General features: G+C 42.0%; 2 protein-coding genes across 2 annotated transcripts in view; one reads left to right on the forward strand and one right to left on the reverse strand.

Moving 5' to 3' along the window:
- The window catches only part of P2RY12 (purinergic receptor P2Y12), a 37,908-nt gene extending 20,204 nt beyond the window's left edge, over positions 1-17,704 (reverse strand). The window contains exon 1 of the mRNA XM_040349172.1: positions 17,323-17,704. The gene's annotated coding sequence lies outside the window, so the exon portion shown is untranslated. The remainder of the gene's footprint in view (positions 1-17,322) is intronic.
- LOC120936659 (mediator of RNA polymerase II transcription subunit 12-like protein) overlaps positions 1-24,005 on the forward strand; it is a 54,955-nt gene that overhangs the window by 1,451 nt on the left and 29,499 nt on the right. The window contains exons 2-3 of the mRNA XM_040349171.1: positions 10,608-10,726; positions 17,400-17,543. Coding sequence (XP_040205105.1) covers positions 10,608-10,726; positions 17,400-17,543 — 263 coding nt within the window. The remainder of the gene's footprint in view (positions 1-10,607; positions 10,727-17,399; positions 17,544-24,005) is intronic.

Below are 24,005 nucleotides of genomic sequence, written 5' to 3' on the forward strand. Positions count from 1 at the left end.
AACACGCAGTAACATGAGTAAAAGCAGCCCCAAGGGTGGCGCCAGTGGAATCAAACTTCCCCTTTATAGTGCCGTTGTACGTTTTGTACGTCACCGCGTTTGAGAACAATGAGATTTTGTCTTGACAGTGTGTATGCAAGGAAAGCTTGTCAAGATTCTCGACAAGCCTAACAAGGAACTCGTCGAGGAAAACGATGTTTCTTTTACAAAAGTAAAAGAGTGATAAGCGCTCCAGGTATGTGCAAAATGCAACCAAAGTGTATACGTAAATGAATAAACCACTATCAAAAAGATAAAGTGACCAAGCTCAAAAAGTGCAATACGTGCCGAAAAATGATTATAAAAAAGTATATAATCTGATGTGATACATAGAGAGGATGTCCAGTCCTCTAGAAGTCCATAAGCTCTGTAAAGCTAACACATAGATATATAAATAGTAATATACCGATAAACAAAGTGTATATAGGATGGTTTAAAGGTGAGTGAACAAGTATATAAAAGTGCAACAGTGGTGTTGATGGGACAGTCTATAGGTAGAGATGATGAGATGTATCCAAAGAAGATAGCTATGTAGAAGGTAGCAGTGTAACAATCCTCATTAGTCTTGTAGTGCCCTTACCATGAAGGTGCTATATGTGCGCATATAGGGATATCCCTCCGGGTCTGCGATCGTTCCTGTTCTGGGGACAGTCAGTGTATGTTGTTCCAGCAGTTGTGTTCAATTAAGCTCTCCTGGGCGTGTGTCTCCCGATGTCCTCCGGATCTCCGGTCACCTTTCTCCTAGGGTCACTTGTTTCCAATGTCTAGTAACTGCTGCATACCTCCATAATGTTCTCAATTGTATTGTTCAGTGGGTAAAACAGTGGGGTGGGGAGAGAAGAAAATAGCCTCCAATGGTGTAGTAGGATTAAGCATCCAAAGGTGTTTATTAAGGGTTAAAAAAGCAAGTGGCACACACAATGCTTAAATAGCAAAATAGCGTATAAAAAACAAAGCACAGACGTGGCGTTTTGAAATTGCCGCCTTGCGTCTGATAGCCTCCGGCTTGTGTGAGTATAGTCCTCGGTCTCGACTCGGTTCCCTACGGCGTTACGTCACGCACCTTCCCCTGATGAAGTCACGAGGTGCGTGACGTAACGCCGTAGGGAACCGAGTCGAGACCGAGGACTATACTCACACAAGCCGGAGGCTATCAGACGCAAGGCGGCAATTTCAAAACGCCACGTCTGTGCTTTGTTTTTTATACGCTATTTTGCTATTTAAGCATTGTGTGTGCCACTTGCTTTTTTAACCCTTAATAAACACCTTTGGATGCTTAATCCTACTACACCATTGGAGGCTATTTTCTTCTCTCCCCACCCCACTGTTTTACCCACTGAACAATACAATTGAGAACATTATGGAGGTATGCAGCAGTTACTAGACATTGGAAACAAGTGACCCTAGGAGAAAGGTGACCGGAGATCCGGAGGACATCGGGAGACACACGCCCAGGAGAGCTTAATTGAACACAACTGCTGGAACAACATACACTGACTGTCCCCAGAACAGGAACGATCGCAGACCCGGAGGGATATCCCTATATGCGCACATATAGCACCTTCATGGTAAGGGCACTACAAGACTAATGAGGATTGTTACACTGCTACCTTCTACATAGCTATCTTCTTTGGATACATCTCATCATCTCTACCTATAGACTGTCCCATCAACACCACTGTTGCACTTTTATATACTTGTTCACTCACCTTTAAACCATCCTATATACACTTTGTTTATCGGTATATTACTATTTATATATCTATGTGTTAGCTTTACAGAGCTTATGGACTTCTAGAGGACTGGACATCCTCTCTATGTATCACATCAGATTATATACTTTTTTATAATCATTTTTCGGCACGTATTGCACTTTTTGAGCTTGGTCACTTTATCTTTTTGATAGTGGTTTATTCATTTACGTATACACTTTGGTTGCATTTTGCACATACCTGGAGCGCTTATCACTCTTTTACTTTTTTATTACTTTTTGTGTTATGTGAACACTTTTAGATATAGCTGCCCCGGGTATTCTATATATATATTTATTCATTTAATATATTATTTACACTATTTTCACACTTTGGTCTACTCACAGTAGCGCATTGGAATTATATATATATTTTTCAGATGTTTCTTTTACGACGAGTTTCTCGGTCATGTGTACGAGGCCTGAGAGATTTTGGTCCATATTGAGATGACCGTATCACACAGTTGCTGCAGATTTGTCGGCTGCACATCCATTGTTTAAATGTGAAGGTTAAAGCGGAGTTCCAACCACAATTAGCATTTTTTAAATGTGTGTCCTTTCATCCTGCGTTTTTATATTATAAATCCGGTCACTTACTATTTTACAATCCGCCGCCGATCCGCATAGATATTCAAAAAAGATAGTTTATAAAACTATATCTACACCGTTGTCATTTTGCTTGTGAGCATTGTGAAGCCTACAAGCACTTACTTCCTGGAAGTCTTGGATGGGGAGTGATAATTGGACAGCACACTGCATCCTGGGAAATGATGACACACATTTCCCAGGAGCATTAGAGGGAGATGATGTCAGAATCCTAGGTGCTTTCAAAGGCAGATTTCCTGGGACCGCATAGCAACAGGCATTTCCAGATGAGTAAAAAAAAAAAATGTTTTTTTTCTTTTTTAGTCGTAAGCTACAGTTTAAAGCAACATTGTTTTTTTGATGGAACCTCCACTTTAAAGGCCGTGGCTTTAAAACAATGCTAAGTTGGTAATAAGGGGCCGAAAATGTGCCAAGAAAATATCCCCCACACCATTACACCACCAGCCTGAAACGTTGACACAAGGCAGGATGGATCCATGCTTTCATGTTGTTTACACCAAATTCTGACCCTACAATCTGAATGTCGCCACTGAAATCGAGACGCTCTAGACCAGGCAACGTTTTTCCAATCTTCCATTGTCCGATTTAGGTGAGCCTGTGTGAATTGTAGCCTCAGTTTTCGTTTCTTAGCTGACAGGAGTGGCACCCTGTGTTGTCTTCTGCTGCTGTAGCCCATCTGCTTTATGGTTCGATGTGTTGTGCGCTCAGAGATGGTATTCTGCATACCTTGGTTGTTGTAATGAGTGATTATTTGAGTTACTGTTGCCTTTCTATCATCTTGAACTAGTCTGCTCATTCTCCTCTGACATCAACAAGGCATTTTCATCCACACAACCGACACTCACTGGATAGTTTTTCTTTTTCAGACCATTCTCTGTAAACCCTAGAAATGGTTGTGTGTGAAAATCCCAGTAGATCAGCAATTTTGAAAATACTCAAACCAGCCCGTTTGGCACCAACAACCATGCAATGTTCAAAGTCACTTAAATCCCCTTTCTTCCCCATTCTGATTCTCGGTTGGAACTTCAGCAAGTGAGCTTCACCACATCTAGATGCCTAAATGCATCGAGTTGCTGCCATGTGATTGGCTGATTAGCAATTTGTGTTACCAAGCAGTTGAACAGGTGTACATAATAAAGTGTCCAGGAGTGTATATTACCTGCTATTTAACGTAAAGGCCTTAGAAATAGCAACCGCTTGGCCTTTCAGTAAAAAAAATAACTATTTATATGAGGGAAAGATTTTTAGTATAACAAAAATTTCTATCAATGCAGCCAAAAAGTTTTTGTTCTTTTTGGTTACAGAAAAGTTTGGCTTCACACATAACTTATATTACAACTTAAAAGTGCATTGAACTTTTTACATCTGAAAATGCCCCCCCCCCCCCCCCCCCCCAGTCCCTTCTGTATTGAATTGTATTGTCAGACGTGTCCAACGCGGTGATGTAAAACACAACGACGTGCAGAGAAAAATGAAGTTCAATGCTTCCGAGCATGCGTCGACTTGATTCTGAGCATGCGTGGGTTTTTGACAGATGGATTTCCCCACAGACAAACGTTTTTTTCTATCGGTTTTTTAACATTTAGAAAATTTTAAAACAGGTTCTATTTTTTTTTCACCGATGGGAAAAAAAAACGATGGGGCCCACACACGATCGGTTCGTCTGATGAAAACGGTCCATTGGACCGTTTTCATCAGACGAACCGATCGTGTGTACAGGGCATTAGACACAGGGACCCCACTCATGCCTATGAATGGCTGCAGAAAGTTTCACGAATCTAGCACACAGTGATTGAGCAGAGGCAAATTAGGCGGCCGCGAGGCCCTTGTGAGTGCGAGGCCTTAGTCGACCGCCTAATTTGCCTAATTAAAGAGCCTCCTCTATGTATTGTAATTGTGCTGCCCCCTCTACATTGTAAAGTGCCGTGCAAAATGTTGGCGCTATAAAAATCCTGTATAGTAATAATAAAAAAATGAAATGTCCTGATGTGTTAAATGACTAGACAGACATGCTTAACCGCTTGGGATCCGCGCTATAGTCAAATGACGGCTACAGCGCAGATCCGAAAATCCAAGTGGACGTCAATTGACGTCCGCCCCTTTGCACGTTCCCTGCGCACGCTCCAGAGCGCGCATCGGGGAAACTCTGTGTTGGCCGTGTCCCTTGGACACAGCCAATTACAGATCGCCGCGAACAGCCAATCAGAGTGGCCGTTTGCGATGCGATCTGTGCGGCCAATGAGAGATGATCTCATATGTAAACATATGAGATCATCTGTCATTGCCGGCTCACACAGAGACAGCGTCCTGTCTCTGGAGAGGAGACCGATCTGTGTCCCTTGTACATAGGGACATAGATCGGTCACCCCCCCCAGTCACCCCCCCTCCACCTACAGTTAGAACACAATGCAGGGAATACATTTAACCCCCCCCCCTCCTTAGTGTTAACCCCTTTAATGCAAGTCACATTTATACTGTAATTAGTGCATATTTATAGCACTGATCGCAGTATAAATGTGAATGGTGCCAAAAATGTGTCAAAAGTGTCCGATATGTCCGCCATAACGTCGCAGTCCCAATAAAAATCGCAGATCGCCGCCATTTCTAGTAAAAAAATAAAATAATAAAAAATAATAATTCTGTCCCCTATTTTGTAGGCGCTATAACTTTTGCGCAAACCACTCGCTTATTGCGATTTTTTTTTTTTTTACCAAAAATATGTAGAAGAATACGTATCGGCCTAAACTGAGAAAAAAAAAATGTTTTTTTAAATTGGGATATTTATTATAGCAACAAGTAAAAAATATTGTATTTTTTTCAAAATTGTCGCACTTTTTTGTTTATAGCGCAAAAAATAAAAACCGCACAGGCGTTAAAATACCATCAAAAGAAAGCTCTACTTGTGGGGAAAAAAGGACGTCAATTTTGTTTGGGAGCCACGTCGCACGACCGCGCAATTGTTAGTTAAAGCGACGCAGTGCCGAAAGCTGAAATTTCACCTGGGCAGGAGGGGGGTATATGTGCCCAGTAAGCAAGTGGTTAATCATGCAAGTAATATTTATAGGCGTGCAATCCATGTGTGTGTAGATATTTATACTAACATGTACGTTTTGGATGAACTGGGGATTAAACATGGTGGGAGTTGATAAATCTTAATAAAAGGTATACTTCTTCATGAAGTTCAATGATTTTGCTTTGTATAAACATCCATTATAATAATAAATCCAATGTTTTCACATAACAACGGCTGCGCAATTACACAGGATCACTCTGTGACCGTACTATAGAATCTTCTGGAGTTATAAAAATTATTATACAGATCAAAACTAAATATAGGAAAACTGAATACAATAATAAAAAAAAGAGCATTGATTTCCTTGTTGAAAATGACTCCATTGTTAGTATAATGAAGGCGACATTGGTGAAACTTGAATTGATAGCAAATATTACATTACAGAGTCTAATCTCCACCACTGCATGTTTACTATAGAAGGATAAAAGTATCCACAAAGAACAATTTTATTTATGTGTTTATAACAAAAAGGCAAACTGCCAAATGTGATTACCAAGTGCCAAATTTCCATTACTGGAAGAGTAAAAAGCCTTTCAGTGATAAGAGTGGTTTGCATATTTTTTTTACAAGCCACATGGTCTGGGCATCAATTAAAAAATAACTGAGTAGCATGAAGCGTAGATTTGGAAATAAGATATATTTAGTATTTGGATGCACCTTATACCTTTTGCTGGTTGTAGAGATTTGGCAGCAGGATGACAAAATCAACTTATTTCTGTAACCCCTATCCTTGAAAAACAGTGTTTATCAACAATCCAGCTTACATGACCCCTAAAGAAGAGGGTGTGGTCAAATGAAAAATCGCCAGAGGGAAACCTGTTCCTATATTTAAAAAAAATCCAAATTTTCTGTCATTAATAAAAAAATCAGCATTTTTTATTTTTTTTTGCTTGAAAAGTACTTTACAATTTTAATGTAAAAACATATTTTTTTCTCACACGATATTTGAGCAAATTTTTGGAAAAAATACACTATTATTAATTTAAGTACACACAAACACAATATAATACCCAATTGTTTCACTAAAATATAAAAGATTATGTTACACCGATTTAATAGATAATAGAACCAAATATGTCTCACTTTAAAATTGGGCACGCCTGTGGAATGCCAGCAAGCTACAGTACTTTAAATTATCCATAGAGGACACTTTAAGACTGGGTTCACACTATAGCGAATTGGATGTGTGTTTCACTGCATCCAATTCACATGTCAGGAGATTGTGACTGTCTCTCAATGGAGCCGGTTCACACATCTCTGGGGTGGCTCCAGAGCGGCTTGCACAGGAATCCTGTGCATCTTTGGGTCCGTTTCAGGTCCGAATTCAGCCAAAAATTTGGACTGAAGTTGGACCTAAAATGGTGAACAGGGACGCATCAGACCCCCTGCTGTCAGCCGCTCCATACGGCAGTGTGAACCCAGCCAAAAAGCATATAAAGGTTACCAGGTTAGAGTTACACAGGAGAACTGGCCTTAGATTTACTGCTCTCACTCTGATGTTCGTGGAGATACCGCACATGTGTGGTGAGATCGCTGTTTATATATGTGATCGGGACAAATGTGTGCCTTCGTCTTTGCATGTGAGCACAAGGGGGTGCTTTTACATTTTTTTTTATTATTTCTTTTATTTACATTTATTGATTTTTACATTGTGCCTTGAATTTTTTTGAATCAACTTTATTGCTACCACAAGGGATGAACAACATCCCTTGTGATAGCATGGGCCATGATAGGTTCTTTATGTCTTTAAAGGGGTTGTAAAGGTACATATTTTTTTCCCCTAAATAGCTCCCTTTACCTTAGTGCAGTCCTCCTTCACTTACCTACCTTCGATTTTGCTTTTAAATGTCCTTATTTCTACTGAGAAATCCTCACTTCCTGTTCTTCTGTCTGTAACTACACACCGTAATGCAATGCTTTCTCCCTGGTGTGGAGAAAGCCTCTTGAGGGGGGAGGGGGGAAAGCAGGAGTGTCAGGACACTCTCTACTTTGCAGATAGAGAAAGGAGCTGTGTGTTAGTGGGCGTCCTGACACTCCTGCTCGCCCCCTCCCCCCTCAAGAGGCTTTCTCCACACCAGGGAGAAAGCCTCGCATTACGGTGTGTAGTTACAGACAGAAGAACAGGAAGTGAGCATTTCTCAGAAGAAATAAGGACATTTGAAAGCCAAATGGAAGGATGAGGTAAGTGAAGGAGGACTGCACTAAGGTAAAGGAAGATATTTAGGGAAACATTTTTTACCTTTACAACCCCTTTAAAGGGGTGGTTCACCCTAAAAACTACTTTTTTTATTACACTGGCCCCCCACATTACAATACGATTAAGGCTATTATTATTTTTTTGATGCTGTACATACCTTTGTACAGCATATTCACCCGTGGCATCCGGCTTGCGAGTCCCGCGGGAGTGGGCGTTCCTAACATGTCTGTGATTGACGTTTTGACCAAAAACGAGCTCCCCCCCGTTGCGTAAGCCGCGTCACGGTTGGCGAAAGGAGCCGAACGGCGAGTCGGGGCTATACTGCGCATGCGCATCGCCGTTCGGCTCCTTTCACCAATCGTGCTTACGCGACGGGGGGAGCTCGTTTTTGGTCAAAACGTCAATCACAGACATGTTAGGAACGCCCACTCCCGCGGGACTTGCAAGCCGGATGCCACGGGTGAATATGCTGTACAAAGGTATGTACAGCATCAAAAAAAAAATAATAGCCTTAATCATATTGTAATGTGGGGGGCCAGTGTAATAAAAAAAAGTAGTTTTTAGGGTGAACCACCCCTTTAAGACCCCCGATCTCTCCTCTGGCCTGTAAAGCAGCAGATCAAACAAAGATAGGTTTTATATGCTGCTTCACAAGCCAGCAATGTCTTGTCAACAAACAAACCAAAACTGGAAGTGACAAAATCCTTGTTGCTTCCAGTTTCTGATCTCACCGAGAGGGAGGAACAACGTCAGTTCATCTTCCTCTAGGCAGGGCACTGGATGCTGGCGATCAGAGCTGTGCCGGGCTCCCCAATGAGACAGAAGAACCTGGAAAAGGCAGTGGCCCTCTTCAGCCACCAGTTAAAGTGATCCAGCGGCTGTATAGATGTTCAGATTACTTTTACTAAAATGAGACTTTCCTGATACTGGGATCATGGTTGTAGCCACAGCCATGATCCCAATATAACCACCTCAATATGAGGCCATATATATATACATACAGCGGTACTGCGGTAATCCCTTGGAGCCCCACAGGTCATCAGAACTAGTGTCCACAGTGGAAGATTTCCCCTCTATTACTCTTCTGGGGACAACCCAAAGTTTGGGATTTTTTTCATTTAAATTTTCAATGATAATGCTAAACAGGACAAATGGAAGGGGCGAATCTCCCTAAAGGGGGCACAGACAGCAATACAAACCAAATAGATGTCCTAATCCATCTCCACTCTATCCAAAACAAAAAAAGCTTTGCCTTTAGTTATACTTTAATACTTTAACCACTTCAGCCCTGGAAGAACTTTTCCCCTTCCTGACCAGGCCATTTTTTACGATACTTGCATGGTCGGGCGACGCTGTGCCCAAACAAAATTTACGTTCTTTTTTTCCCCCCACAAATAGAGCTTTCTTTTGGTGGTATTTGATCGCCTATGTGGTTTTTATTTATTGCGCTATAATTTTTAAAAAAAACAACAATATTTGTTACTTTTTGCTATAATAAATATCCAAATGTAAAAAATAAAAATAAAAAAAATGTCCTCAGTTTAGACCGATATGTATTCTTCTACATATTTTTGGTAAAGAAAAAACGCAATAAGCGTATATTGAGTGGTTTGCGCAAAAATTATAGCGTCTACAAAATAGGGTATAGATTGGCAGCAATCAGTGATTTTTATCGGGACTGCGATATTGCGCCGCGGACAAAATAAGACACTTTCGACACTTTTTTGAGGCCATTGACATTTATACAGCGATCAAAGCTAAAAATAGCCACTGATTACTGTATAAATGTCACTGGCAGGGAAGGAGTTAACACTAGGGGGGCGATCAAGGGGTTAACTGTGTGTTCCTTAGGTGTGTTTAAACTGTGAGGGGATAGGACTGACTGGGAGAGAAGACAGATCGTTGTTCCTACTTTGTAGGAACACACATTCTGTTTCTCCTCCCCTGAGAGGACAGGGATTTGTGTGTTTACACACACAAAATCCCTCTTCCTGCTCTCGTGGCCGCAATCCTGGGTGGCCAGTGGGGATCGCGCCCACCGGCCATGTGCATAGGGTCCCCTGCCATGCAGTGGATCTTAAAGCAGCTGCAGTATATATACAGCGATTCGTGCAGCAGAGCCATTCTGCCGCCGTATATACAGTATACAGGAGCTGGTCGGAAAGCAGTTAAAATATGTATTCTCTGCAGGGCTCAAGTCCTGCGGGAACGCGTGGGAACGGAGTCCCTGCACTTTTTTCACAGCAGGAACTCAGTTCCCTTTGCAGGACTAGAGCAGCCTCAAGCAGCCGAGCCACCCGAGCCAATCCTTCACTAAGCAGCGATGCCCAGCTCGAGTCACTGTCAGGGGCAGGCAAACCCTAGTAATCCTTTATGTTACTGGCCGCTTCCTGTATATGGATTCATCAGGTAGTGTGCGGGTATTCTGTCACTTCCTCGATGCCGCAATGTCTCCTGGGAGCTTTTGTCATTGTTCCCAGGAGACATTGTGGAGGTCTCCCGCGAGTTATCGCGGGATTTAGAAAGAACTTGCGGTTTAGTAATTATGCATATGAGCGTGTCATTTTTTTTTTTTTTTGGTGGGGGAGTGGATCTTGGGTGGGAGTTCCCACACTTTTTTCCCCAGGACTTGACCCCTGATTCTTTGATATTATAGTCTTTTCCTTGAAATTATTATATGTAAGGCTATAGATTCTTGGGTAAATACTGGGGACCCCAAACCACACACACATGTATACAGTATTTATAGGGTTCAGAGTCTAGGATTGTATTGTATGTAATTTGACATTTACCATTTTGACCCCTTACATTTTTTAATGTTTTAGATTTATCAGTCCAGGTGTTTATACATCCTATTAGATAGGAATGTGAGATGTAGATGTGAAATGAATACCAAGTATCAGTTCTGAGAAAGAATACAAATATTTTTATGTTGCACATAGTTGGAGATGACGGACATCGAACAAGGAGGAACAAACAAGAATCTTTCCCATCTCTGGAAAGTACCTTTTCTCGGCTGCAGCATCTATCATATTTTGATCAACATCAAGTAACGTCACAGGTATTTTACTTCCTTATAACTCCATATACAGCTGTGTTGTAACTCAGAGCTGCTTATAGACTAAGTAACAAGTCCAGTGTAGTCAAGTTCTATTATATATGTTATATATATTATTGTTGCAGTCTGCCTGCACTAAGTATAAAGAAAGTGCCATTCCAAATGTATTTATTATTATTATTGGTCATAAACACTGAGTAATATGTGGCATAGACTGTCTTAAAGTGGTTCTAAAACCTTAAGGTTTTTTACCTTAATGCATTAAGGTGAAAAACCTTCTGTGCTGCAGGAGTCCTCCAGCCCACCTTATTCTTACCTGAGCTTAGTGCGATCCAGCTTTCGCTGCTATCTCCCTCCTCATTGGGCAGAGTGATAGCAGGAGCAGCCAGTGGCTCCTGTCAATCAAATTCTGTGATGAGGGAGCAGGGGGCAGGGCTAATTTGCCTGGTCTGTGTCAATAGACGCAGACTGGGCAGCTTGGTAGCAAGCCTGCATGAGTGCCGGCTTTCCATGGGGGCACTCGCTGAAGAGGAGGGGCCTGGAGCACCATAGGGGGATCCCATAAAAGAAGGTTTAGTGTTTCTCTGTGCAAAACAGTTAAAAAAAATAAAAACAGATTTACCGTTCTTGAACACCATCTAACCCGCAGATTCTGCCCACTCTTCCTGCTTAGTTCTACACCCCTTCTCTTCCTTTCTAGTCTAGAATGTTTCCCCTCTTCTCCCCTTGCTTAGTTCTGCACTTCTCTCCTTCCTTCTTTATCCTGGTTGCAGTGGCAGCTGGTGCTCGCAAACAAACTGAAAAATGAAACCCCAATTTACAGAAGATGTCCCCATCAGAGCCCCCCTTTACAATTAGATGTCACCATCAGAGTCCCCCTTTGCATTAGATGTCCCTATCAGAGACTTCCTTTACATTAGATGTCCCCATCAGAGTCCCCCTTTACATAAGATGTCCCCATCAGAGTCCTCCTTTACATTAGTTGTCACCATCAGAGCCCCCCCTTTACATTAGATGTCCCCATCAGAGTCCACCTTTAAATTAGATGCCCCCATCAGAGTCCTTCTTTACATTAGATGTCACCATCAGAGTTCTCCTTTACATTAGATGTCCCCATCAGAGTTCCCCTTTACATTAGATGTCCCCATCATAGTCCTCCTTTACATCAGATGTCACCATCAGGGCCCCCTTTACCTTAGATGTCACTATCAGAGTTCCCTTTATATCAGATGTCCCCATCAGATCCCTACTTTACAGCAGATATCCCCATCAGAGCCCCCTTTACATTAGATGTCCCCCTCTCCCCCCCTCGTATTCACAACTCTCACACAAGAGTCATCCACCTTCGGACCTGCAGGAATTAGTCAGAGAAACCAGAAGTGACAGCGCAGAACCCCCCAATCACACACCACAGCAGAGAACAATGCTATAGAGGGAGTGTTCAGGGTGCAGAGCTCAGCGCATGAGGTCTTTCTAAAGGAAGCCAATAGAGCTTCCTGTTTTCAATCACGTAATTGCAAACAAGTCATGCTTCCCATAGCAGCTGTGTGTCTGGCGCCCTGCACACACTTAAAGGGCCATTATTTTTTTTTCTTTATTTTTTTTCAGTGATTGCAGCACGTCATGCTTCCCATACACCTGTGTTCCACATCCAGCACACACTTAAAGGGCCAGTATTTTTTTTTATTTTTATGATGAGTAGCTGGGCCCCTTATGGCGGGCTGCCACTGCCTGCCTGTCTCCCTCCTTTTTTCTCCTCACCTTCTCCTCCTACCTCCCCATCCCTCTCTACACCCCCTTCTTCTTTTTTCTTCCTTCCCCTCCACCATGGGACGATGATCCCACCCCTTTGCCTCACTATGTCCTGGGCCCAGTGCCCAGTTACTCATTGCCACTTCTGACACTAGATGCTGGATGCTTCTACTTTTCGCTTTAGAAACCTTCAAAATGTGTTTCTTTTGTATTTATATGTGCTTTACTGTTTTGCTCCCCTGCATGTGATCCTTTTCCTTTTTCTCCCTCAAGCCTGTATCTTGGTATTGTTTTTCTCAATAAAAACTATTGTACCAGAAAAAAAAAAAAGGTTTAATGTCACTTTAAAGATCTGCAGATGGCAGATAACCCCTGTGTATATGGTATAGAGTCCACTAAAACAATACTATTTTAAATTACCTATAAACGTAAATGGGGAAAAAGGGCACATATGGAGCACTTAAAATTGTAAACTGTAAGGGAAACAGAGGTTCATAAAGTGCATTGCCTGTCATTCTGACTGCAGCAGCACCTGTGTCCATGTAAGCAATATAGTCTTGTATGTACTATATAATATACTGTGAAGAACTTGATGCCAATTCAGGTGTACAGATGAGTTAAAAAAAAACAAGCGATCTCAAATTATATTATTAAGATATATCCATAAAATTTGCACTTTTGTGCTGTCCTGTACTGGAAACAAAAAGGACTGATTTTGCAGAATTTTATTAGTATTAGTTTAAACATTACAGTTGCAGCAAAAATGACATTTTTAAAGAAAAAAAAAAAACAAGTCAAATGACTCTCGGTTGCAATTGAATGGTGTGGGTGTCCCCCACCCCCGGTCCATACCAGGCCCTTTGGGTCTGGTATGGATTATTAGGGGAACCCCATGCCAAAATAAAAAAAAAGGCATGGGGGTCCCCCCAAAATTCCATATCCAGGCATGCAACCCGGCAGATCAGGAAAAGGTGACAGACAAGCAAGCGGCTATGCCACCCCAAAGCACCTTGTCCCCATGTTGACAAGGGTTTCATCTTTATCCCCACAAACATGGCCGGTGGTTGTGGGGGTCTGTGGCCAGTTTTTCAGTTTTTCCTTTTGATTTTAACTGGCCTCCTCGGGTGAATTAACATAAAATGGTTTACTTGCCCAGGTTTCTGTACCTGTTTTGGCACGCACCGATTTATATCCCTAAGAAATGGTTTGCAAGCATTAATAAAATGCTTTTGATATTTCTTTGGGGCCCTAAGCCCGGTAGAGTGTCTTTGGACACACTTTATTTACCGGACAGATGGGGGGCTTGGCCCTGCCGAATCTGCAGTGTTACTATCTGGCAGCCCAATTGACACATGTGCATTGGTGGGGTTTCCCAAACCTGAACATTGCATCGGTGGCAACCCAGGTGGCCCAGGTTCGCTCGTATGAGGGATGGATCAATGTCCTTTATAGGAACGGACCTTACCCGGAACAAGGGGCGGGTCTATTGAAGCTGTCCTACAAAATATTTTATATTTGTAATGCCAGGGTGGGTGGAACTAGTCTGAAAGCTTCCCCTAATGCTCCTTTGTGGCACAACCCCCAGCTGCGTGAGATTGTCAAGGTCCTGGAGGGATCATGCTGGGTGGCTTATGGGGTTAAATATGCCCATCAGCTGTTCAGGGATGGGGTTTTTAGGACCTTCTTGGACTTACAGATCGAATATGGAATTCCCAACACGTTATTTTTTCGCTATCTTCAGCTGCGTCATGCGGTGACGGCCCAGTACGGTGGGGGGGTGGTGTAGCTCTCCCCTTCCAGTATGGAGATGGTACTCACTGATGGGTATCATTCGAAGCTGATTTCTAGATATTATTTCATGATACTAACATCTTCCTCCCCTAGAATGGAGAGGGTGGCGACACAATGGCGGATGACATACCGTCCCTATCGGAGGAGACTTGGTCAGAGGCCTTGGACACGTTGGTGCCCTCAATGATTTCGGCCAGGGATTAAGTTGACTCAGTTTAATCTTCTTCATAGAATATACTACACCCCCCTGAGACTACATAGAATGGGTAGGGGGGCCTCCCCGGAATGCCCTCGCTGTCATGCAGCTGAAGGAAACTTCTTCCATATGATATGGCGGTGCCCCCGGGTGGAGAGCTTTTGGAGGGAAATTCTATCATTTTTAGAGGATGCCCTGAAACTCCCAAACATTTACTCCCCTGCCAGATGCCTCTTGGGAGATCTGGCGGAAGAAGAAATATCCACCCTGCAGAAAACCCTGCTTAGAATACTGTTTTGTTATGCTAAGAAGTTGCTGGCTCTCAAATGGCGGAACCCGTCACCTCTAACTCTGCAAGGATGGATGAAATTAGTGAACATTGCCCTACCGATGTACAAGTTAACCTATATAGCTAGAGGATGGCATAAAAAATTTGAGAAAGTGTGGGCGGGATGGATTGAGAAAGATTTTCGGGAGAAGTGGCAGTATAATAGATACGATAGTTGCAATATGAATGGGGATGGATGTGGAAGTCTGCTGATACGTCAGACGGTAGGATAGTAAGAGATGTTACTCAATGGAGGACACGTGTAAGATCTGTGGAAGTTATGCCACTGTTTTTGTTTATTGTTGCTTGAATCTGTACATTTCTACCTGATATATGGTACATGCTGTAACTATATGGCTCTAAGTTTGTTTACCAATGTGACCTAGTTATAATGTACGAGAATATGTACTGTAATATGTCATTGTAAGATGCTTTTGTTATGTACAATACAATTTACCCTTTTAAAAAAAAGATATCTAATTTGTTACCACTAGTAGTCTATTTGGTATCTCACTGCCCTGAAAATTTGATCTTGGGGCTATTATCCCTAAGGCCCCTTTCACATTGAGGAGTTTTTCAGGCGGTAAAGCGCTAAAAATAGCGCTGCTATCCCGCCTGAAAAACTCCTGCACTGCAGACTCAATGTGAAAGCCCGAGGGCTTTCACACTGAGGCGATGCGCTGGTGGGAGACAAAAAAATCTCCTGTCAGCAGCATCTTTGGAGCGGTGAGAGGAGCGGCATGTATACCGCTCCTTCACCGCTCCTTCCCATTGAAAAGAATGGGAACCGCGGCAATACCGCCCGCAATGCGCCTCTATAGAGGCGCATTGCGGGCGGTATTAACTCTTTATCGGCCGCTAGCGGGGGTTAATACCGCACCGCTAGCGGCTGATACCCGCGGCAATTCCGGCGGTATAGCGCCGCTATTTTTAGCGGCGTTATACCGCCACCGCAGCTCCCGCCCCAGTCTGAAAGGGGCCTTAAAGGGGTTGTAAAGGAAAAAAAACATTTTCCCTAAATAGCTTCCTTTACCTTAGTGCAGTCCTCCTTCACTTACCTCATCCTTGGATTTTGCTTTTAAATGTCCTTATTTCTTCTGAGAAATCCTCACTTCCCGTTCTTCTATCTGTAACTCAACACCGTAATGCGAGGCTTTCTCCCTGGTGTGGAGAAAGCCTCTTGAGGGGGGGAGGGGGTGAGCAGGCAAGTCAGGACACTCTCTACTTTGCAGATAGAGAAAGGAGCTGTGTGTTAGTGGACATCCTGACACTCCTACTCGCCCCCACCCCCCTCAAGAGGCTTTCTCCACACCAGGAAGAAAGCCTTGCATTACGGTGGTGAGTTACAGACAGAAGAACAGGAAGTGAGGATTTCTCAGAAGAAATAAGGACATTTAAAAGCAAAATCGAAGGATGAGGTAAGTGAAGGAGGACTGCACTAAGGTAAAGGAAGCTATTTAGGGGGAAAAATTCCTTTACCTCCCCTTTAACAATGAAAATATGCAGTGCATGTGCTGGTAGACATTCCTTACAGGCAATTGGGAACTGACGTAATAGTGGATATGCTGGAAAATCTCCTATTAACCCTTGTATTTACTTTAATGATGACCATTTTTGAATCTCTTTCATTGTTTGGAACACTTAAGCTGGCCATACAAAGACAGATTATTCATTAAATATCAGAAATCTACCAGGTTTTCACGTGATTTCTAAAGTAGCTGTGTCACCTCCTCACAATTTCCTCCACTTTGTGTACTTTGAAAGGACCATCCTTTGTTCTAGTGGCATCAGAATGACTCTTAATCACTCTCAGGGTTTCTCTGGCATGCTGGACAATCTGTGACCAACTCAGTGACTATCCCAGTTATCTCTACAAAAAAAAAAACGTAGCTTCTGTCTGGTTTCACAGATGGAAGTTTGTTACACATTACTGCTAATAAAGTAGAACTGAAACCAAAACATTTTTTCATTTTAAATCGAGTAAAGGGAAGGTTATAACCCCTGTCTGTATTCCATTGAAGAGATTTGCCCTTCACTTCCTGTCTCATAGCCATAACAGGAAGTCAGACAAAATTCCTCTAAAATAAGGGAAATCGTGGTTGTCACCAGAACTAGTGTACTCATTGGAAGATTTCCCCTTAATGCCTATTCTGGTGACATCTTAAAATGTCTGATTTTCTTTCCCTCTTGGTGATACCAGTCAACAGAACAAACGAGGTGTGTGAATCTCCCTAACAGAGACACAAACAGTAATAAAAACCTAACAGGGGTTCTAATCTCACTCCATTCTATAAAAAAAAAAAAAAAAAAAAACGAAAAAAAATTCTTAAGTCATACTTTATGAATTATTACAGTTAATACATTTGTGACTCTAATGCAATATATATGAATACATCTTACATAGCCTGTGATAGGAACATCTAGGGGCAGACATATAAATTTCTAGAGGACCTAAACAAATGCTTGAATTATTGCCTTATGTCTAAGTGATGATAAGCAAAACATTAATTACAGAGAATGAAATGTACTTACGTGTGCGCAGTGTGAGCTTCTATTGTGTATGATAATTACTTGTTGAGAAATGACGCTTCTCCTGGTTGTGTCCCCAGATATCTTGCAATGTGCTGGAACAAATTACAAGCTTCGCTTCAGGAACGTCTTACCACCTTCCTCTGGCTCACCATGTCCAACTTATACTTGATTTAATGGAGCCGGCTCTGAATATCAATGGTCTCATTGATTTTGCTGTACAGGTACCTAAGTATTCTCTGAAGTTAATGTTGTTCTTGGATGAATGGAGGTACTAAAAAAAAGGATTGTTCTAAGGCAGTAAATAATACTAGGCTAGCACTGGAGTTTCTCTTACTTAAACAGACTGTGCCTGGAGCCAGACATTAATCTCATTGTGCTCCCATGCAAATAGGACAGTGTGGTAGCAACCTCGTGTTCTTTTAGACATCATGCACAGGCGTGGAAACTTTAGGCTATCTGGCTGCTGGTAATGGACCTGCTAATTTTATTGGATTCTGCTAAAACAATTATACATGCTCATCAAAGCATACAATATGCCTTTTACTAATTTGTTATGGCCTTAGGAGTTTTTGCTTTGTTAGAATAATGATTAGCAGATAGCAGATGCATCCTTTGGTTAATTTAATAAAGTAGTCCTACGACCTATATTGTTGTGAAAATTGCTGTAACCCACAGCACCTAGATGTGACCTTCTGTTGAGCCTAGGTTCACACTGCTGCGAATTCAAAATCGCGGTAAAATGCACGATTTTACCGCGATTTCGCGGCTGCGATTTTTCCGCGATTTTGCCACGATTTTGGCCGCAATTTAATGTAAATCGCGGTCCGAAATCGCAAAAAGTAGTACAGGAACTACTTTTTGAAATCGCAGATGCGGCGTCGCACTGATTAGGACAGTGCCATTGCCGACAATTGCCGCCGATTTGAGATGCGATTTGACATGTCAAATCGCATCTCAAATCGTTCCAAATCGTACCCAGTGTGAACCAGGGCTCAGACATGCAGTTTATGTGCAGTGGATGGCTCATTTTAGGCCTTCTTTGGCAACAATCAGTGTGTATATGGGCAACTGTCAACTTTTTCACCTGATACAGTAGCTACTTATTTATTGCTTGGGTGAGAAAGAAGCCATTCCTAGGCTCAGCTCAGGCTTTTGACTGACTTTTCTTGTGCCCCATATATGCAAACAGACTGTAAGTTATCTCTAGACCATTTGTTTATTACATAACTGCACAGCAGGAGCTCACCAAAACAACCATCCACACTATGCATTGTGTTAATGTATAGGCGTTAAATCAGATGTTAACACACATCACAAGCCCAAAACTTCATGATATGTCTTGTATTTATGCTATAACAGCAATACATGTGATTAATCCCTATCCCTAAGTCTGTTTAGGCGTATGACAATCCTAACAATGAATTTGTTTTATACACTTCCCTTTTAACTCTAATAAAAAAAAGGGGGGAAAACTCTGCGCTAAACCCACTTACAAGTGAGGAAAAATTGATATATAACCTCTAAATAGAGGAAGGAATGAAAAAAATTAGTGAAAAATGAATTTAAATAGAGGAGTGCTGCTGCCTATTCAAAGCTCAAATACTTAAACTTCAAAGACATACAAAAAATAAATAAGCGCGCAACTCTAAACATTTAAATGTGCAATCACAAGGGAGTGAAATAATGTTATATCAAGACCATAAAGTGATGAAAAAATGATGTGTTGATGTGTTGATACACCCTGTACCAGGTGAACAAAAAAGACCTGACCACCAGATACTTCCAAGCAATAGTTCATTAATCGCTGCAGACTTTAACCCAACATCTTGAAGAAACTTGAATCTTTATATTCAGCTGAAGAAATATAAATACTGACTCTTACCCAATCGTTGGACCCCGGTTTTAAGGAGGTCAGATGAGCTTGTGCATCAGCCTGCCGGCCCCAGGGTATAATCAACTATCTTAGGGAGGAGTGCTTCTATCTTGCAAGAAGGAAGAGGAAAGGCTTCAGCTGTCTTTCCAGGCCGTATGACACAAGAATGGTAGTCAGATTTCAGTTTTCAGCTTGGAAGATGCAGGATAATAAATTCTGAACACGTAGACTCAGTAGAAATGGAGGGAGAAAAAATAGATCCTCATAGTGTAGTATATCCAAAGAATTTATTAAAAAAAAACACTTTAAAAACTTCACAGCAGGCACCAATCCACTTTTAAAATTCTCACAGCAAGTCACTTCATCATAAAAAAATATGTAAAAACTCAGGATAAAAAAGAAAAAAACAGCATAAAAAAATATATTGTAAATAAAATATACAGCCAAGGAACAAACCAAAGAGCTGGAGTATATGATGGCGTTTTAAGAATAGCTCCACCCAACATGTTTCTCCATAACTGGCTTCAACTGGGACCAAACACACATTATGTCCTAGGATAGCAATGTTTCATAGATACACTCCAGAGAGTAAGCATTGTCAGTCTAAGAAAGGCCATGATATTACTGGCAAGGAAAAAAAACTGAAAAAGAGAAAACAAATTCAGCCCCCATATCTAAGGATTGGTAAACTAGTAATTATTATGGGTGACTTCAATGAAGCTTTAGATAGAACACGAGATAGGTTCCCGCCAGGAAATAGACCTAAAACAAAAGGAGAGGACCGGTTAACTCTATTCTTGGATGAAGTGGGGTTATGTGACATTTGGCGCACTCGCTATCTGTTGGAACGCCAATATTCCTGCTTTTCGAAGACCCACCATACTCTATCTAGGATAAACATGGCACTGGGCAACGAGGATGCATTGACATTAGTAGAGAGTATAGAATATGGCCTAAGAGGAGTCTGAGATCACTTGCCGCTTGAGCTGACAATAAAGGTTGGTGGTAAATGGCACTCAAGAGAATAGAAAATTAGTCCTCATTGGCTTGAACTAATGAGTGACTCCAGTTTAGTGATGACAGCCCTCAAAGATTTTTTACAGGTTAATGTGGGCACGGAATCTGCTAGAGTGGTCTGGGACTCCCTAAAAGCATACCTTAGAGGCCTCCTGATTTAACAAATAGCAAAAATAAAGAGGAAGTCTAGAGAGGGGGAGAGAGAGATCAGGAATGAGACGATACAGGTAGAGAAGTTATACATTGAAGCCCCAACCCCATATAGACTAAAGGAGTGGTTAGATAAACAACAAATCTATAAAATTACTATACTAAAAAGGACGGAGGGAACACAAATATTTCAGAAACAGAGCCAGTTTGGAGAAGGTGAGAAAGTGTAGCGTATACTATCTTTGCTCATTAGAACCAACTCCCCCCCCCCCCCTCCACTGTTGCAGCGGTTAGGCTACCAAGTGGGGAAATTTCTACTGACAAAACAGAAATTATACACAAGTTTAGGGAATTTTTTGTTTCCCTTTATAGTTCTAAGAGGAGGGTTGGGACTGAAGGGCTGAAGGATTTCTTCCAGGGAATGTCAGTCCCGACCCTCTCAGGGGCGGATAAAATGGATATGGAAGCACAAGTCACTCTAGATGAGTTAAAACAAGCAGTGGCGGGGATGTCTACTCAAAAGTCACCTGGCCCAGACGGGTTGCCCATTGAGATCTATAAGTGATATGGGGACATATTGTTACCAGAACTTCTCAAAACATTAAATTGGGAATTTACTAATGGAAGACTCCCTACTTCCATGACTGAAGCCACTATTATTGTCCTCCATAAGGAGGGGAAAGACCAAACGGAGGCTTCCTCGTACCGTCCCATCTCACTCCTATGCACCGATGCCAAGATCTTGGCCAAAGTGCTGGCATCTAGGCTTAACCGACATATTCAAGATCTCATACACCCCGATCAATCGGGTTTTATTCCCAATCGATCAACCAGTATTAATATTAGGAGAGTGTTCTTGAATATGCTCTATACTAGCCTTGGATGCTGCCAAGGCTTTTGATAGTCTGGAATGGGACTATCTATGGAGGGTACTAGAAAAATTTGGCTTTGGCCCTTTGTTTATTAGCTGGGTAAAGCTGTTATATAATGCGCCAAGAGCAAAGATCAAAATCAATAACAGATTTTCAGAACTGTTCAAACTAAGAGGGGAACGTGCCAGGGCTGCCCCCTCTCCCTCTTGTTGTTTGCCCTAGCGATGGAACTATTAGACCCAAGATAAACCACTGATCTCTCACTGCCTCCTTGCCGCTCCATCCTGGACCTTCACTGCCTAGTTTGACTTTGTGACATCACACGTTCCTTCAGACGGTTGCCGCACACCCATACTCTGACATGTTTTATGACTTAATCATGGGATCCGCCGCGACCAATACACTCGGTTTTGGTACAGTTATCTTACGAGTTTGCTGTGATTTAATGCTCAAGTTTTCTGAGATTCATGTGAGTGCAATAATTGAAGTGTGTTATTAAAACTGATTTTTACGATATCATGCCATTGGAGCTTTTTTTTACATATTTGCATGTGGAGCAATCTGACAGTCATTTGGTTGGAATATGGAAAACCGGCTATACCTATCTGTGAGACTTTGTTTACGTTTACACGCCAAACACGAGAGTGTGAGGAAACTTGCTGTGGTGAGTTTTGCATCTGACGGGAGAGGAATCACCGAACACTGGGTGTGGTGGAAGATTAGAAGAGATCTTATGCACTGGATTTTAATGATACATTGTTTGGACTTGATACAATATTTTTAACTTGTGCACATAATCACTTATGTCACAGGGTGTAATTTTTGAAAGATATTATCACTATATAGTCTGGTAAACACAAGCACTGTTTAGTAGTATCTTCAGCGCTACTGATTATTTTTTTTTAGACTTATTACTTTTTTTCACATGTTTATTGATTTATAGTGGCTGATTTTTTTAGGGTTTTTATATATATATTTTTCACAAGTGCAGTGGTGGGAACATAGGAAGGGTGGATTCATTTAGTTACCATTTACCTCAGCAACGTACATGTATGTTTCCGGCTTGCTTCCAGGTTTGGGGTGCCTATACATACCTATCAGCTGATGTCGCCCAACATTTCGGCCCACGTGTACTAGGCTTCTGACGGGAGAGGGATCACTGGGTGTGGTGGAAGATTAGAAGAGATCTTATGCACTGGATTTTAATGATACATTGTTTGGACTTGATACAATATTTTTAACTTGTGCATATATTCATATATGTACGTTGCTGAGCTTGCACCTGTCGCCCACTTGCAGTATGTTTGCTGTGAACAGTCAGCAGGAGGTTAAAAAGCAGTGACAGCTTGACTAGAGAAGTCTGTCTCCTGCCAGCACGTTGCAGAGAAGGCTCCTTCCCATAGGTGTGCGCAGCCTATTGCATTAGGGTGTGCACACCAAAGCTAAAACACACATGCGTGTGTAATATACCATATATGGCAGTGGGCAAGTCAGTAGGGCTTTGTCAGCAGGGCAGAGATCAGTGTCAGTAGTTTACCTTTATTTTTATTATTATTATTTTTTTTTACAATTTTATTTTTATTATTATTATTTTTTTAATATTATTATTATTATTTTTTTTATGGGCCCTGTTTGGGGGCTTTGGTGAAATATCAGTGGTCTAAACAGACCCCTGATTTCTAACATTTGAGACAGAGTAAGGGACTGAGGACAGAGATTCCCCAGTCCCTTTCTCTGCAGCCAGGCAGAAGGGGGAATCTGCATAGTACAGGGTGATTAGGGTGTGCCCAGGCACACCTTACACCCTACAGTATGTGCGCAAGCCTATGCTCCTTCCTTAAGTGTGGAAGCAGAGGTCTGACACATCCCCTTTCTGAGTCAGAGCCAGAGCTCTCCAATAAACAAGGAGCATGATCTTGTTGACTGAAGAGGTCTGAGCACTTTTTATATAGGAGCTGTGGTGGACCACGGCCCCAAAAAAAAGAGCAATTGTCCGTCTCAGGCTTTTCTACTCAGACTTTGGCTACTTTATACTAAAAGCACAGTGTAGGACACTTATTTTTTTTTTAATCAGCTGTAATGTATTTAGCTGATATAAATGGAAAGTTCAGATCGGCTTTAACAATTCAAATTCACAATAACTTTCAGTATAAGCTTGAGTTATCAAAACATGCCAATCACACTCAATTACAGTAAGGCCTCATTCACATGGGTGCTGTAGCCCATACATTGTGAACTGGCTGTTTGTTAAAGTGGTTGTAAACCCATACAGACCACTTTAACCTACAGGTAAGTATGGATTAAGGCTTACCTATAGGTGCAACAAATATCTCCTAAACCTACACAGTTTAGGAGATATTTGCAGAAAAGACTGCACCGATGTCTGTGGCGCATGTGCGCCATAGACAATGGCGCAGGCGCACTGAGCATGCCATTAGTGAGGGCGATCGTGCCATCACTGATGGCTCCCACACGCATGCGCGGGAGTGATGTCATTGTGGCTCTGGCCAATCACAGAGCCGGAGCCGCGATACCCAAAAGTAACTCGGGTAAGTAATTCATAATGAAGCTAGTATGCTATGCATACTAACTCATTATGCCTTTCTCTTGCAGTTTTTTTTTTTAAGATATGCTTCAGAGGGTTTACTTCCTCTTTAATGTGGCTGGAGCTGTGTGACCCTATGAAACTCTATGGGGATGCAGCACTGTATGCACACAGCCACTCGTCCTAATTTGACAGATGTGCAGGGGTGGGTGAGTTTCCCAGAATG

The sequence above is a fragment of the Rana temporaria genome, chromosome 4 (genome assembly GCF_905171775.1).
Source record: "Rana temporaria chromosome 4, aRanTem1.1, whole genome shotgun sequence".
Classification (NCBI taxonomy): Eukaryota; Metazoa; Chordata; class Amphibia; order Anura; family Ranidae; genus Rana; species Rana temporaria.